At 40.4% G+C, this 17631-nt stretch overlaps 1 protein-coding gene across 5 annotated transcripts in view; it reads right to left on the reverse strand.

Moving 5' to 3' along the window:
• Positions 1–17631, reverse strand: part of Tacc1 (transforming acidic coiled-coil containing protein 1) — a 74450-nt gene that overhangs the window by 26013 nt on the left and 30806 nt on the right. The window contains exons 3-6 of one of the 5 annotated variants that reach the window (XM_070016131.1): positions 11053–12157; positions 8139–8174; positions 6772–6832; positions 2766–2886 (exon numbers count right to left, since the gene is read on the reverse strand). In XM_070016131.1, coding sequence (XP_069872232.1) covers positions 2766–2886; positions 6772–6832; positions 8139–8174; positions 11053–12157 — 1323 coding nt within the window. Of the gene's footprint in view, positions 1–2678; positions 2887–6771; positions 6833–8138; positions 8175–11052; positions 12158–17631 lie in introns of all 5 variants that reach the window. The other 4 variants (XM_070016129.1, XM_070016132.1, XM_070016130.1 and 1 more) reach the window with 4 other exon arrangements.

The following is a 17631-nucleotide window of genomic DNA, read 5'->3' on the forward strand; positions in this document are numbered from 1 at the left end:
TCACACCTGTAATCCTAGCTACTCAGGAGGCTGAGATCTGAGGATCAAGGTTCAAAGCCAGCCTGGGCAGGAAACTCCGAGACTCATCTCCAAATAACTACCAGAAAACTGAAAGTGGTGCTGTGGTAGAGCACCTGCCTTGAGCTGAAGAGCAGAGGGACAATGTCCCACAACCGACAGACCACAACAAAACAAAAAAAAAAGATGACACCAAAATTTAAAGCCACAATCCTTCACATAGGTAGTGTTTATTTAATGATTGTTTAAAACACAAATATGACCATTATTTCAATGCTCGCATCTCTCAGAGCATCCCTAAATTCCTCACTACACTCTCCATTCCTACTTGTCCTATACATGAAGAAAGCCAGTGAGCATTTTACCAATGTGGGATTCCCAGGCTGTGTGCATCCTCATTTCCTGGAGAACTATGTCCCTATCCATCAGGATCCACTTCTCCCTGGAATCTCTCCAGGAAACAGTCATACAGTAGAGCCATTGGCAACCCTCTACCCATCACCCACAGCCTTTGCCTGCTCCTTGGACAGATGTAATCAGTCAGTCAAACATCTTTGTTTAAATCTGTTACCACTGTTCCAAAGACAACTAGCCAATTTACCAACATTGAGGATAGCACTGTAGCTATTAGAGCTGTTTCTAATAACTCCTATGCATGAAATTTCTTCAAAAATTTGCCATATTTTTTGCCATATGCTTGTACCAGAAGAAATACAAAAGCAGGCCTCTCATAGTCATCCCTGACTTTGAGAATTTCTAAGTCCCCTTTCTACAGGGGGAATAGAAGAAATTGTAGTGAGAGCAGAGAGTACAGTGGGATCCAAGGAACATTCATGACACACCTGAAAAAAAATAGCAGAATTTTTGTAAGAAATGGCAAAGAAAGATGTTTCAGATATGTGGAAAAACAAAAGCAGCACAAAAGTACTAAAGATTAACCTTGAGAAAGTAGGTATTTAGGACAGTAGTGGGCAAGGCTTTAGGAAAAAAAAATTAGGCAGTGTCTGATACAGTTATTTTATTATGAGTGGTTCTATAGTTTGGATCTGGAATGTTTCTCCCAGTCCTATGTGTTAAAAGGTTGGTCACAAGGGTGGCCCTATTGGGAAGTGATGGGACTCTTAAGAGGGAACCAGGAGAGGTCTTTAGGTCACTAGGTACATGTCCTTGAAGATTTTGGGACTCCAGGCCCCTTTCCCTTTCTTTTACTTCCTGGCCATGAAGTAAGCAGTCCTGCTCAACCATAGGATCTTTCCTCACCAGAGGCTTAAAAGCAAGAAGTCCACTTGATCATGTTCATTCTAGAACAATGAACCAAATCAGCCTTATTGCTCACAAGTAGGTTGTCTCAGGTATTAATTATAGCAACAGAAAGCTCATTAACAGATAGGAAACTGACACCTGGGGGATAGGGAGGTCAAGGAAATAACTTCCCACGTTTCCCTTGTTGGATGGCAGATTATGACTTTAAAAATTCTAAGTATAAAAGCCAGGAGCGCTATATATAATAAGGCTAGATTTTATTAGAATGTTAAGAATTTTATGTACACCAATTAAGTCAACCTACTATTTGGTGACAGGTAAATTTATAGTAGCTTAATATGATGAAAATAATCACTTTGCCAGGCGCTGGTGGCTCATGCCTGTAATCCTAGCTACTCAAGAGGCTGAGATCTGAGGATTGAGGTTCAAAGCCAGCCTGGGCACGAAAGTCTGAGAGATCTCCAATAAATCACCAGAAAACCAGAAGTGGTGTTGTGGCTCAATTGGTAAAGTGCTTGCCTTGAGCTGAAGAGCTGAGGGACAGCACCCAGGCCCAGAGTTCAAGCCCCATGACCGACAAAAAAAAGAGAAAAGAATCACTTCACACTTAAGCATTGGTGTTAAAGGCCATGGAAGCATACTGCTTAGCTTGTGGTAGTAGTAGTAGTGTTCAGAACATACTACCCCGAATACAACACCTCAACATTTGAGGAAGGTCTCTCTGTCCATCTCCCTTGATGCATGTTTCCCCTGGAAACAGGTTATTAGATGCTAATTTAAAAAAAAAAGCCCTTATATTAGCTTGTACGTTTTTCCCATTAGTCTTGTTTTCATGATAGAGGTCTCAGAAATGAACTTTACAATGGGAATAAAAAGATACTCATTTCCTCTTTAATGCTAACCAAGCAACATTGGTCAAGTTTCTTAACTTCTGTGCCATACGCTATCTCTCTGAAGAATGGTGAAAAGCATAACCAGTGAGGATCACACGAAGCACTCAGAGCAATGTTCATATGTAGTGCTATAGTGGTAGTTGTTAACAAGTTCTGTGAGTTAAATGAGCTTAACTGCAAAAAAGCCAAATGCACAGCATATTTATAAGACACTATACTTGATATGGCTATTTTAGTGCAAAATTACAGGGAAATTCAATCAGTGTCTCCTGAACATCTTCCCACACTTAACTATGTCTCTAGTCCTTGGATAATACTTTGCTGTGTATCTTCTGTAGACATGCTTTGTCTACAAAAGCTTTGCTACTGCAAAGCATAGATCAGCATCCTAATCTATCCCTCAAGTGACCCAATTCTCTAATCTATCTAGGGTACCTCCTGCTTTAAGCTTTCAGGCATTTCTAGGCTTATGTATATTAGAAAGACGAAGATATGTTTCCATACCTGCTTCTGAGGATGAAAACGTATGATTTATGGTAGACACAGGAACATTGGAACATTCAAAGTACTCCAGGTCTTCCTCTGGCTCACCTTTCACCTCGGCCCCAGATGATTTCTGACCACATGATGTGGATGCCAGTTTTTCTTCATCAGTCGCATGACCATCTCTGGTAGAAATGTCTGGAATCTGGGAGATCACTGCTCCTTCGTCCTGGCAAATTTAAGAGCAGACACTACCAGTTAGGAGGCAAATAATGGAACATGTCAGCAATGGAGCAAGCAGTCACAATTCCATACAGATACAGAATTAATGACAGATACAGGTCTAAAGTGGGGAGAAAGCTGTGGTATCCCAATTATGAACTGTGGTGCTTCCTAGAACCTCGCTTCTGTAACTTGGGTCTGTGGTTTGAAAACACAAGCTTTTCTTGCTTTTTTCTCCTAGTACTAGAGTTTGATTTCAGTGGCCTTGCATCCTTTCAGCTTCCTTGCTCATAACTGGCACTCTAATCACTTGAGCTGTGCCTCTAGCCTGGACTGGCTTCAAAACTTCATCTTTAGGTTTCAACTTCCTGAATAGCTAGGATTACAGGCATGAGCCACTGGTGCCTAACCCTTTCATTAATTTTTGGGGGTCAGTACTAGGGCTTGAACTCAGGGCCTGGGTACTATACTTTAGCTTTTTATATTCACAGCTGGTGCTCTACCCGTTCAGCCACAGCTTCACTTCACTTTGATGGTTAATTGGAGATAACAGTCTCACAGAGTTGCTTGGTCATGCTGGCTTTGCACTCTGATCCTCACATCTTACCTTCAACAATGCTAGGGTTATAGTTGTATACCATAAGTGTTTTCTAGCCCAAATTTAAATTTATAAGCTTAATTAAGCAACTGAAAATGATAGTTTTCAAGTTTTCTTGCACATATACCTACTAATTATTTTTGAAAGTCCATGTACTTTTCAAGTTACTTCTAAAATATTTTGGAATAAGAACATTTTAAATTATAATAATTAAACATCTTTAAGAGAATAAATTACCTTTAAATCTCTAAGGTATAATACTTTGAATATTCTAAATATACTTGCTTAATGAAACTTAAGTTACTCCAGCAATTTGATAGCTGGTGACTTATTTTTTTAAGTACATCAACCAGCTGGGTACCAGTAGCTCATGCCTGTAATCCTAGCTCCTCAGTAGAAGCTAGGATCTGAGGATCACAGTTCAAAGCCAGCCCATGCAGGGAAGTCCAAAAGACTTTTTTTTTGGGGGGTCCGGTTGTGGGGCCTGAACTCTGGGCCTGGGCGCTGTCCCTCAGCTCTTCAGCTCAAGGCTAGCGCTCTACCACTTGAGCCACAGCGCCACTTCCGGCTTTTTTCTTATGTGGTGCTAAGGAATCGAACCCAGGGCCTCAGGCATGCAAGGCAAGTGCTCTACCACTGAGCCACCTTCCCAGCCCTCCAAAAGACTCTTATCTCCACTTAACCACCAAAAAGCCAAAGTGGAGAGCTTCTAGCTAACCTTGAGTAAAAAAAAAACTCAGTGTCTAGGTCCTAAGTTCAAGCCCCAGGACAGAGGAGCGCATGTGTGCATGCACAATTTCTTTTTCCCTCTCAAGTATACAAACATGTCTTCTTTTTTGGTGGGGAGGACAGCACTGAGGTTTGAATTCAGGGCCTCATGTTTGCCAGACAATGTTCTTCTAAGTCATGCCTTCAGCTGTTTTTTGCTGGTTACTTTATGAGATACAGTCTTGTTTCCTGCCAGGATTCTACTTGGACCAAGATCTATTTTAGATTTTGCATAGTTGCTGGGATCACAGGCATACTACATGTCCAGCTTCCCTTGTGGAGATAAGAGTCTCTCAGACTTTTTTTCTTGGGCTTACCTGAAACCATGGGCCTCCCAATCTCAACCTCCCACATAGTTTAGGATGACTGGTGTGGGCCACAACACCAAGCTATAGGATTAAGAAGGGGTCTCTGGAACTTCTCTATCTTGGCTGGCCTTGAACCAAGATCAGATTACAGATGTAAGTTATTGATGCCCAGCTAAACAGCTGCTCAATAGTCAGAAATAGACATTATTCCTATTTCTGAATTTGTAATTCTACTTCACTTCTACTTCATTTGGAACTCTACATCACTTCCTGCTTGTATCATTAAAAGTCTGTTCAGGTCTCTCTATCCTAGATTTCTCCCCAAAAACATTTTTAGACATTTTTTTCCTTGCTCCGAAGTGTAAACTGTTAATCTTTTTTTCTGGAGAATGACAAACACACCTACTAATATACAACTTATCTTGAAAATAGTGCAAGTTAGCCAGGTGCCAGTGGCTCACACCTATAATTCTAGCTATTCGGGAGGCTGAGATCTGAGGATTGCAGTTCAAGGCTATCCAGTGCAGGAAAGACTTTTTTTTTTAAGGGTTTTTTTTTGGGGGGGGAGGGTCGGTCGTGGGGCTTGAACTCTGGGCTTGGGCGCTGTCCTTGTGCTCTTCAGCTCAAGGTGAGCGCTCTACCACTTGAGCCACAGCGCCACTTCCAGGAAAGACTCTTATCTCCAATAAAACCACTGGAAAACTGGAAGGAAGGAAGGAAGGAAGGAAGAAAGGAAGGAAGGAAGGAAGGAAGGAAGGAAGGAAGGAAGGAAGGAGTGCAAGTTTTTATAAGAATTATCAAACCCCAGAACTATTGCACCAAGTTTTAAAACTTCTGCCGTTAAGTTAGGGATCTTTGTTTTTAGCAAATCAAAAGTAAGTTTCTCAAAGTTCCTGTTACCTGATTTGCTTTCATACATTTGTAACACTCAAAAAATAACTCAACTACTCAGGAGATCTGAGAATTGCAGTTCAAAGCCAGCCCAGGCAGGAAAGTCCATGAGACTCTTATTTCCAATAAATCACTCAGAAAACCAAGTGGTAGAGTGCTAGCCTTGAGTTGAAGAGCTGAGTGACAGGGCCCAGGCCAAAAGTTCAAATAACTCCCTGGCTTTAAAAAAAGAAATCTTAAACTATGTATAAATTTCTGTATAAGTTGTACAGAATGATGTTAAATTGTGTCCCTTAACCGTTATGAATATATTCTTGTAATTATATTGAAATACATTTTTGTAAAGTGTCTCATTGCAATAAGGTAAACCTGAGGTTTGTATTTTTTTGGGGGGTGAGGTTGTTGGTTTGGGTTTTTTTGTTTCCTCACACTTTACACAGTCATGGGCTACAAATTTACTGCTAGATATACTTATTACTGGAATTTTAAAAAGCATCAATTTTATTAGTGGTTTCCAGTTTTGTAATTATAATACAAACCCTTATTTATAGAAAAAAAAGGGATTTAACAGAAAAAAAGTGTTCTAATAGAAATGCCATCCAATTCTTTTCCAAGTTGTATGCCAAAACATCCTGTCATCAAAACTTATTTTTAATGATCTATCAGGTGGCAACTCAGGTGCTGCTAGAGCAATAAATTGGAAAATTACCTAAGTTAAAAAATGATTTTACAGCCAGGCACTGGTGGCTCATGCCTGTACTCCTAGCTACTGAGGAGGCTAGATCTGAGGATCATGGTTCAAAGCCAGCACGGGCAGGAAAGTCCATGAGACTCTAATCTCCAATAAACCACCAGAAAACCAGAAGTGGTGCTGTGGCTCAAGTGGTAGAGCACTTGCCTTGAGCTGAAATGCTGAGGGACAGTGCCCAGGCCCAGAGTTCAAGCCCCATGACCAGAAAAAAAAAAAAAAAAGATTACAATGTAGTTTCTAAGAAAGGAACAGAGTCAGTTCCTACACCAACCAATATTTCTGATCCTTCCTCTGTTTGATGTCTTAAAAGGTTTCACAATATGTGGTGATATGACTTTGTAAGACTCAGATTAGGAATTTTATTTTTTTAAAGGTGAGACTTTACTCTTCATTGTGAAAACAGTTACTTCTCTAAGGCCTTCTTGGATTTTAGGACATGATCACAACAATGGTTTTCTTAAAGCTGAGTACTCAGGCAGCCACTGGAGATTTTTCTTGAGCCATATATAGGGGTTACAAACTCTAACTGGGGGCCAACTGGTCTAAGAATCATTCCGGTAACAGGCACAGACTTACCTGAGAGCTAGTATCCACAGCCAGAGACTGAGTTTCATATTTCTTCACCTTACAGCCACTCCTAGAAAGAGAGGAAAACAGGCAAGAGCCAGTTTGGAATCACAATGACAACTCGGAAGGTATGAGGTGGAGCAGAGAGCAGTGTTGCAAAGAGAAGCCAAAGCAAACAGCACCACACAAGTCACACATGTGCATGGTAGAGACAGAGACACCTTGGCTGTCAGGGTATGCAAAGAATGACAGCTGGGCTCATTCTCTGAAAGACTACTTTGTGTGCTTCTATGTGTTGTCAATACCAGTACTCTGACTCCTACACTGCCTAATTACACATCTCTAAAGCCTTTTAAACAGTACAGCTGTAAGCCTACAGATGTTCTAGTCTGATTGTTACTCCCTTGACTTTGACGTTCATCAGGAAAATCATCACGCTGCACAAAAGTCTTTAAAAAGTCTTTATTGTCCTAAAAGCCACAGATATCTCCTAAGACAGCTCTACTCCAGAGATGCTGGGTACTTACAGAGCAGTAGTCAATGAAAGTATAGAAGTAAAAATATTTAAGCAATTATTTTTATGTACCAAGACAGAAGATGAGCACCATGAAATGTAAAATAAGGCCACAACTAGGGAAAACTTAGATACCTTCCACTCCCCCCCACCCTACTCCACCATTATTTTTAGGCTAGTTTATAATTTGTGATCACAAGGTTAACTCAGATTCTGCTGTTTTAATAAGCTTAAAGTTTTCAGTTTTTTTTTTAAATTGTAACTCTTTTGTACAACTACTTAATAACAATTAAAGAAAAGAACAAACAACCAAGAAAAGAAAAAAAAAAACTATTTGCAACTTGCTTTTCTATGTTGCAAAAAACACAAAGATAAGTACCAAGTTACCAGAATGCATACCATCACTAGTCCATTGTCTTTCCCTTATGCTCTGAATGCCACCCTCTGTCATCTAACTCAGGATGACTCAGTGAAATTTACTAGTAAGATATATTACCTGTTCTAGTAGCTGTAAATTATCAAAAATATCTAGCAGAAGAGTCCCTCGAACCAGTGCTGTAGCCAAGCCACAGCACTTCTTGGGGCCAAGCCAGCTTTTGGTATTCAAAGCGTGCCAAGCCAGGGAACACAAGCTCTAGCACCTAAGGTGGAAAGGGTCATTTCCACTCCTTTAGGTACAGACTTGCAAGGCTTAAGCCAACTTATGAGGGGGAAAAATGAAATGCAAAAGAAAAACAAATCACCAAAAAGGGAAACTGAAAAAGAAAAGCCAACATGCTATGGAAAGACAGTGGAGCAGGGCTAGGAGAGGGGACTTCTAGCAGTCCCAGGGACAAAGAGCATCAATACCAAGAGTACTTACAACAGAAAACAGAGAAATTTCACTTGCTCAGTAGTCCTGATGCACCAACAAAATTAGAGACAAGAGAGACAGACAGATGGAGAAAAAAATCATGTAAAGACTAGAATATCTTGATTCTGGTAGATGTAAAAATGGTTTTCTCTATGAGATGAGATACAAATTTAAAATGTATTCCTGAATGTTAGCACTGGTGAGGAAATGACTAGTAAGTCCTCAACTCTAATGGACTAATAGAATGGTATAAACACTCAGAAATGCCATATATGCAAATCAACAGATAAAAAGTAACCCTTCAAATATATATAAAAATGTATATGTAAAGACAACATTTCACTACTGAGAATATCTATATTTTTTACTGTCTAATAATCCAGATCAAAGGTAAAAAATGAACAAAAACGTAATTGAGAAGAATTCTGAATATCTCTATAGTTGGTGTATACCACCAAATTTTCAGCCAGGTTTAAATGAGTGATGTACACCTGGATTCCCAGTACTTGGGAAGCTGAGGCAAGAGAACCATAAGACCTAGGCCAGCCTAGGATTAATAATGAGATCCTGTCTCAGAAGAAAAACAAAAAAAAAACCCATGAAAGCAGCTTAAAATGATTTCACACCATCTACCTTATTTGGTCTGAAAAATACCAATCATATTATGCTGTGTCCATTTCATAGAAGAATCTCGACACGAAGCACATACATCTCCTCATGTATATGTCAGTCTTGGGACTTGAACTCCCGACCTGAGTGCTGTCCCTGAGCTTTTGTTCTCAAGGTTAGCCCTCTACCACTTGAGCCACATCCCCACTTCCAGCATTTTGGGTAGTTAACTGGAAAAAAGAGTCTCATGTGTTTTCCTTCCCAGGCTGGCTTTGAACTGTCATCCTTAGTTCTCAGCCTCCTAGAGCAACCGGCACCCAGCTCATATACATCTTTTTGAATGTTTCATGAAACTCCTAACTACCCACTAGATGTTACTTATCAAATATTGCTTTCTGTCCTTTCTACAAATGAAGAGCTCTGGTCACCAAAATCCTAATATTACATAAGAGGTCTAGCAGTGCTTTTTATAGAAAGAAAAGAATTTTGTGTACTATTTTTTAATGTGGAAGACATATTAGATCAAGAAGTGCATTCCACAAAAAAGCAAAAGGAAAACACTATCAGGTGAGGATGGCCGACTCAAGGCAAGAAGCTTCTTGGTACTAAGTACATTTCCTTTTTGGTACAGATTTAATCTCATCTAACACAAATGAACTTGCTTCATGCTTTGAACACATAGCTTCCAAATGACTCCTAACAACTTTGGTAAGAAGCACCACCCTTAGAGGACAAAGTACCAAGGCAGTGATATGCCCAGTGCTGTCTAGACTACCTAGCTAACCTTAAAACCCACAAAAGAAAACTGTACCAACATCCAATGGATACTGTTTTTCAATAAGCATTCAACTGCTCATATACAATCAAACCAAGAACTACATTCACCCCACAGATATGCTAGGGGATAGTCTGGAGAACTGATTCCTATGTTGCACAGTCTGCTTGTCTTGAAATCTGTACTTCCCATTATTCCAGATATTTTCCTTTCTAGTACAATTCACCATCTGGTATTTTTACTGAAGTAACAGTAATGTTGAGAAGCACTTCCTCAACTGATGAAGTGACAGTTACAAGTATGGTCTCTTCATCTTCCCATTTCACATTTTATTATTGGTGTCATTTGGTCCTTCTTTATGTCTTTTAGGAAAATATCAGAGTTAAAAGGAGATACACTGTCATGTACTCAATTAAGGTAATCTTGCAATGAAGTTAAACAGAAACTTTGACATGGCCTGAGAACTCCAAAAAGCTTCCCAAAGTTCATCCAGGTTTCTTGGGAGAAATGGGAGTTGGAGGGAGGATAAGACAGAAGACTAATTGATTAATTTATTCAGACTTAATTGATCCTTTAAACCATCCTCGGTTCTTATCAGAAATTCACTTTCTTGCTAAAGAAGACAAGAATCCTCACCACCTTTTTTGTAGTAGGTTTACATACTCTCTCTCTCTCTCTCTCTCTCTCTCTTTCTCTCCCCCCCCCCACTGGGCACTGGTGGCTCACACTTATAATCCTAGCTTCTTAGGAAGATGAGAATTACAGTTCTGAGAATTATGGTTCAAAGCCAGCCGAGACTGGAAAATCCATGAGATTTTTCTAATTAACCACCAAAAAGCCAGAAGTAGATTTGTGGCTCAAGTAGTAGAGCACTAGCTTTGAGCAAAAAAACTCAAGGACACCATCCAGGCCCTGAGTTCATGCCCCACCAGTGCACGTGCCTATGCATGTGTACACATACACACACAACACTTACATTTGAATTCTGTACCCAAAGTAATCTTGACTGAGGTTTATGAACCTATCAAATTTCTACCTGATTTTTTTTAGCAAAAAAAACCCAACTATGCAGAGCTGGGTGCTAATGGCTCATGCCTATAATCCTAGCTACCCATGAGGCTGAGATCTAAGGATCACAGTTCAAAGCCAGCCCAGGCAGGTAAGTCTGTGACACTCTTATCTCCAATTTACCACCAGAAAACCAGAAGTGGAGCTGTGGTTCAATGTGGTAGAGCACTAACTTTGAGCACAAAGAAACTCAGGGACAGGACCCAGGCCCTGAGTTCAAGCCCCACAACAAAATAAACAAAAAAATAAACATAAAACTATGCAGAGTAAGGAATACCTACAAAAGTTTAGTTAAATAAGTCAAGGATTCAAAAATTAGTCAAAAACCTAGAAAGGAATACTCTTAGAGTACAGAATAAAGTCATAAGCTTTGTATAGTCCAAGATAAATGTAGCTCACCAAAACCAAAAGTAGCTACTGCTGAACTCAAAGAGAATACAGACATAGCACCCAGCACCCAACGTCACTCACGTTATTAAACGAGACTTTGCCTTCTTAGGTGATTCTAATATTTCATTAACATGATTACCAGTGGAAGAACAAAATTCGCTGCTTGTTAAAGTTGTGGTTGGCTTAAAGGGATCCATGGATTCGTCAAAGTTATCTGGGTCAAAGTGGTAGGAGCCCTTAGAGGACAGAGGTGGGGATTTCTGCAGAATGGAGTGGCTCCCAAAGGGATTAAAGTTGGGGTGATCCCATTGAGTTGGTTCTTTCTTAGGGGATGCTTGGGAGAAGGGTGTGTCTCTGGTTGTTGGCTCTACAGTCTGTTCTACCCCTCCTAGTTTACTGATGCCATCTTTTTGTATCTTGGGCATCAGTTTGTTTCCTGGTTTCTTGCCAGGTTTCTTTGGAAGGGCTTTCCTGGCCTCTCCATTTTCTACTTCTATGAAATCAAACTGGAGTTTGAGAGGTGAACTCTTCGACTCTTCCTGCAGGTCAACTCCTGAGTCATTGGTGTCACTACTCAGAGTGCCAGAAGCTTCTTTCCAGTCAGGAGGAGATTTCTGGTTCTTGGTAGCACCCAGCACAGGTGTGTTCTCATCAGATTCATCTGATTGGAACTGGGAGGATGACTTGGGAATAGGTATGCCGTCCCTGGAAGTTTCTGTTTCTGAAAACTCTCCTCCAGTTGCTTTCTTCCGCAGGGAGACAGGCTTAGGCTTTCTTAGTTTGCTTCTACTGGTTACAGGCTCTAGACAGGAGCTGCTGACCTTTAGATCCATTTCTGTAGAAGCTTCAAGTGTAACCCCCATGTTGCCTTCTGTCATTGCCTTGTCTTGGATGACTTCTGGTGGGATGGAAGGCAAAACCTCCCCTGAGACTTCAGTTACACAGCCATAGGCTGCTTTTGTTCCAAGAGATGCTGGGATATCTTTGGAATTCTTGGTTCCTATTGAATATGGCCTCACTACTGAGATTTTGCTAGTATCGTGTTCAGGTTCTTCTTTGCCATCCTGGACTGGATGAGTATCAGTGGCCAGTTGTGGTACCTCATTTTCCGTAGGTTTAGAACAAGTTTCAGATGAACATTTTTCAATCACTTCTGCTACCAGCTGTTCCTCAGCTTCTTGAGATTCTAAAACAGAAAAATAAAAAGCCATCTATCAAAGGATCATCATACTTCATACTATCTAAATTCACCTAGATAAACAGCAAACTCTTTTTGAATTAAGCTGCTTTAAAGCTCAGCAAGTATGACAGTAGAGCCTAAAAGGGCATTATATCCCAAAATGAATTTTACTGTTCCAAACTGTGTATGTACATTGTAACAATTATGCCAATAGTACAGCTATTCTGAAAAAGGCTAAGTAAATCGAAGCTTAATTGCAATGCATTAACATTCTTTAGGCTAAACTAGGCTGAGGAATCTTCAGACACCATCAGCTTAGTTGTAGGGATGCAGATGAGCACCTAGACAGTTCCCAGACCCCGACTGTCAGTTCCAGTGTCAGAATTTTACACAATAAATAGATGAGAATTAAGTAAGTCAATTGTTACAAAAATAAATGAAAACCACCAAGACCAGCTCGGTATCTTAGTGTATCTTAGAACTAAAAGAACCAAATTTGGAATAGTAGGTAAAGAATTGCCTTTAAAAGCTGTACACAGTAGCATACATCTATAACCCCAGCATTCAGGTAGACACAAGAGGATTATCTTAGTTTAGCCTAGATTACATAGCAAAAATCTGATCATTTTCACACAGATTTAGGTATATGCTAGTTTTCATTGTACTGCTTTGAAAGTCTTCATAATAAAAAGTATGTGTGTGTGTGTGCCCATGCATGCTGTTACTGGGGCTTGAACTCAGGGCCTGCCTGGCACTATTCCTTTAGCTTATTCACTTAAGACTAGTGTCCAAACATTTGGGCCACACCACTACTTCCAGCTTTTTTGCTCATTAACTAGAGATAAGAATCTCATGGACTTTTATGCCCAGGCTGGTCTCAAACCACCACTCTCAGATCTCAGCCTCCTGAGTAGCTAGGATTACAGGTATGAGCCACCAGTGCATGGCTACATACAAAATTTTAAGAAGAATATTTTTAAACATACACAATTTCACTTAGGTATGCTGATAACCATATGTTTGAAATGTTGTAAAAGAATACATGCATACTATTATTTGTGCTAATAAGGGAAAGGGAAAACAAACAAGAAAACAAACCATTAAAAACAGAGGTTCTAGGTGCCAGTGGCTCATGATTATAATCCTAGCTACTCAGGAGGCTGAAATCTGAGGATTGTGGTTCAAAGCCAGCCTAAGTAGGAAACTCTATGATCTCCAATTAACCACAAAAAGCCGGAGGTGGAGCTATGGCTAGCCTTGAGCAAAGCTCAAAGACAGTACCTAGGCACAAAAGAAGGTACTGGGAACATATAAAGATGTCATAATGAAACCCATTATTTTGTTAAAATTAAAGTAGCAAGGGTTATTTGGGGCTAGGTATACTATGTAGTGTGTAGTAGTACAGCCCTTAATTTAAAAAAAGCTATAATAGCTAAGATTTTTTAAAATGATTCTTTTAAGCATTTCAGTGTTACATTTTCCATCAAACAGATTTACATTCATGAGGATTTACTTCATGTACTTTTCTAACTTTTAAATAATAAAATTAGGAAATTAGATCCGTTTTTAGCAGTTGTTGGCAATTCAATTTTTTGGGGGGGGTGGGGGGATCCGGTCTTGGGGCCTGAACTCTGGGCCTGGGCACTGTCCCTCAGCTCTTCAGCTCAAGGCTAGCACTCTACCACTTGAGCCACAGTGCCACTTCCAGCTTTTTTCTTTTTGCTTATGTGGTGCTGAGGAATTGAACCCAGGACCTCAGGCATGCAAGGCAAGCGCTCTACCACTGAGCCACCTTCTCAGCCCCATCCCTAAGATTCTTTTGCTCAAGGTTAGCACTCTACCACTTTAAGCCGCAGTACCACTTCTGGTTTTCTAATGGTTAATTGGAAATAAGAGTCTCATGAACTTCCCAGGCTGGCTTTGAACCGTGATCCTCACTCTCAGTATCCAGAGTAGCTAGGATTACAGGTGTAAGCCATCAGTGCCTGGCTTCCACTTAAATTTTTGGTACATTTTTTTTTTTCTTGGTCACGGGGCTTTAACTCTTTTGCTCTACCACTTTGAGTCACAGCTCTAATTCTGCTTTTCTGGTGGTCAATTAGAGGTAAGAGGCTCACAGATTTTCCTGCCCAGGCTGGCTTTGAACCATGATCCTCAGATCTTAGCCTCCTAAGTAGCTAGGGTTACAGGTATAAACCACCAGAGTCCCCACTTAAATTTTTACAAATTGATTCTCTTAGTTTTTAGCTCCAAAGAGGTAATCTGAGCTGTCTATGATGGCTTTTCCACTTCTTTTGTTTTTATTCTTTTAAAAATAGTGTGTTTAAATTCTGTCTTATGAAGTAAGGAATATTTTTGGTTTTAACATCCAAAGATTCAAATCTACTTACTGCATAGAATTCTGACCCTGAAATTGTCAGGCTGGGCTGGGAAATGATTCAGCTGTTTGGTATATGAAGATTTCTCCAGACCAGGTTTACCCTTAAAAATGCTAACATCACATAATATACATTGCAGTAGACCCTTGATATGCTTTGTCTTTTCCTAAATAAGTTTTATTGCATCATCTAAATGATATAAACAACAATCAGATTTTCTCTCAAGACTCTGAAAACAGAAAGGAGATTTGTACAAGGCTGAAGGCAGGGTACAAGAAACAGAAGATCATGCTATTCCAAGAAGTGAAAGAGACAGGAAGTGCCTGGTGGCTTTTTCAATGACTGCAAAGGCTCACCTCTCTATTCTTGCTTAAGTTCCATGAAATTTACCCATCTCTTTATGATGTGGATTTGAGTTAGTCTGGGTAAGGTTCTGTCCTTTGAGGCCAAATATCCAAACTAGTACATAGAAACCAAGATCAAAGATTTAGATTAGCATCAACTGATGCACCTAAAGAGATACAATACAAAAGCTATTCTGATACAATAGGAGAAGCCTCCACCATAAACATTTTTTTTTTTTTTTTTTGCTGGTTGTGGGGCCTGAACTCTGGGCCTGGGTGCTGTCCCTCAGCTCTTCAGCTCAAGGCTAGCACTCTACCACTTGAGCCACACTGCCACTTCCGGCTTTTTCTGCATATGTGGTGCTGAGGAATCGAACCCAGGGCCTCATGCATGCAAGGCAAGCACTCTACTACTGAGCCACCTTCCCAGCCCTCCACCATAAACTTCTATGCAATGTTCTCAAGGACAGCAAACATGTACAGGATAAGGGACCTGTGGTAAAGCAACAGTTCAATGTTTTTTTCTTTTTTCTTTTTTTTCTTTTAATGCTAGTACTAGGGCTTGAAGTCAGGATCTGGGCACTATCCCTCCTTACTTTTTGCTAAACACTAGAGCTCCACTACTTGAGCCACAGCTCTACTTCTGCTCTTTGATAGTTAACTGGATGTAAGTCTCACCAACTTTCCTGCCTAATCTGGCTCAAACCTCAATCCCTGGATCTCAACCTCCTAAACAGCTAGGATTATAGGTACATAGGTAATTTTTAGATGTCTATAAATTCAACATAACCCGCTGTGGTGTAACTGAGCTTAAAGCAAATACGGTCTTAGACAGTAGTTAAAGATAAATAAAAGCACCATGAAAGAAATATCGGCATGTTAGTATGATTCTGTAGTCCCAGCTTATCCTGGAGGCTGGAGAGGACCATTAGTGTAAGGTCAGTTTGGGCAACACAAATAAGACACTGTCTTAAAAACAAAACAAACGAAGGTTAAAAAGGGAAGAAAACTATAAAAGTTATCAGAATCAAGACAGATTTTTCTGTGTAAACCTTAAAAAAATAAGTAAGCAAAGCTAAGCTATGAAGGTTGCTGCCTGACAGCAACAACAACTATCACACACAAAAAAATATCAGACAACAAGCTTGCAGAGGCTACCACATTAATTATAAAACCAAAGTAAACAAAAATTAAAAGGGTGGGTGGAGTCAATAGGGAAAGAGTATACAAAAAGAAGAGGAGGAAAATGCAGTCAAGAATTCAATGTACGTCCTCCCAAATTAAAAAGACTGAGGGAAGGAGTGGGTGGGAAAGGGATGGGTGAAAATGTTGAAAGGGGTGAATGGATCAAGATGCATTATATTCATAAACTGCTTTGTTAAATGACAACTCCTTTGTACAACTACTTAAGGATAATTTTTTAAAAAAAAAATCAGGGCTGTAAATGTGGCTTAGTGGTAAGAGTGCATGAAGCCCTGGGTTCCATTCCTCAGTACTACATAAAAAGAAAAAGCTGGAAATTGTTTTGTGGCTCTAGAGGAAAAGAGCTAGCCCTAAGCAAAAGAAGAAGCTCAGAGACAGCCAGGCACCTGTGGCTCATATCTGTAATCCTAGCTATTCAGGAGGCTGAGATCTGAGGATCGAAGTTCAAAGTCAGCCCTGGCAGGAAAGTCCATGAAACTCTTATCTCCAATATCACCAGAACACTGGAAGTGGTGCTGTGGCTCAAATGGTAGAATGCTGAAGAGCTCAGGGAAACAAACAGCTTAAGAGCTGAGGGACAGTTGCCCAGGCCCAGAGTTCAAGCCCCATGACCGACAAAAAAAAAAAAAAAAAAAAAAAAAAAAGAAGCTCAGAGACAGTGCTCAGGCTCTGAGTTCAAGCCACTGGATGGGCAAAACTCTCTGTCTCTGTCTCTTTCCCTGTCTCTCTCCCTCTCTCAAGCCAAACCAGAACAAAACCCTCACTTCTATAAGGACAGCACCTAGTGATTGGTTTTACTATGTACCTGCTCTGCCTTTTTTTTTTTTTTTTTTTTTTTTTAGTGATGAGGACTGAATCCTTGGACCTTGCTCGTACAAAGTAAATATTATTCTACTGAGTTACATTCCCTAGACATGAAGACATTCTTACACTCTTTTTTTTTTTTGGGGGGGGGGGTCCAGTCGTGGGGCCTGAACTCTGGGCCTGGGTGCTGTCCCTCAGCTCTTCAGCTCAAGGCTAGTGCTCTACCCCTTGAGCCACAGCGCCACTTCCAGCTGTTTTCTTTTTGCTTATGTGGTGCTGAGGAATCGAACCCAGGGCCTCATGCATGCAAGGCAAGCACTCTGCCACTGAGCCACCTTCGCAGCCCTACACTCTTATTATTAATTATATGATCAAAGACTACTATCTTAAAATACCTAATATATGCCAGGCACTGGTGGCTCATGCCTGTAATCCTAGCTGCTTAGGAGGCTGAGATCTAAGGATCAAGGTTCAAAGCCAGCCTAGGCACAAAAGTCCGTTAGACTCTTATCTCCAATAAATCACTCAGAAAACCAGAAAACCGGAAGTGGCGTTGTGGCTCAAGTGGTAGGGCGCTAGCTTTGAGCTGAAGAGCTGAGGGACAGAGCCCAGGCCCACAGTTCAAGCTCCACAACTGACAAAAACAAAAAAACAAAAACCTAATATATAATCTTCCTCAAAATTTTGGCCTTTAAAACTTCCTATTGCTTCAATCTCCTAGCTTACTAGTGGCATTCACTATTCCCATTGC

The sequence above is a fragment of the Dipodomys merriami genome, unplaced genomic scaffold, assembly GCF_024711535.1.
Source record: "Dipodomys merriami isolate MVZ:Mamm:240054 unplaced genomic scaffold, mDipMer1.0.p SCAF_12, whole genome shotgun sequence".
In the NCBI taxonomy this organism is placed as follows: Eukaryota; Metazoa; Chordata; class Mammalia; order Rodentia; family Heteromyidae; genus Dipodomys; species Dipodomys merriami.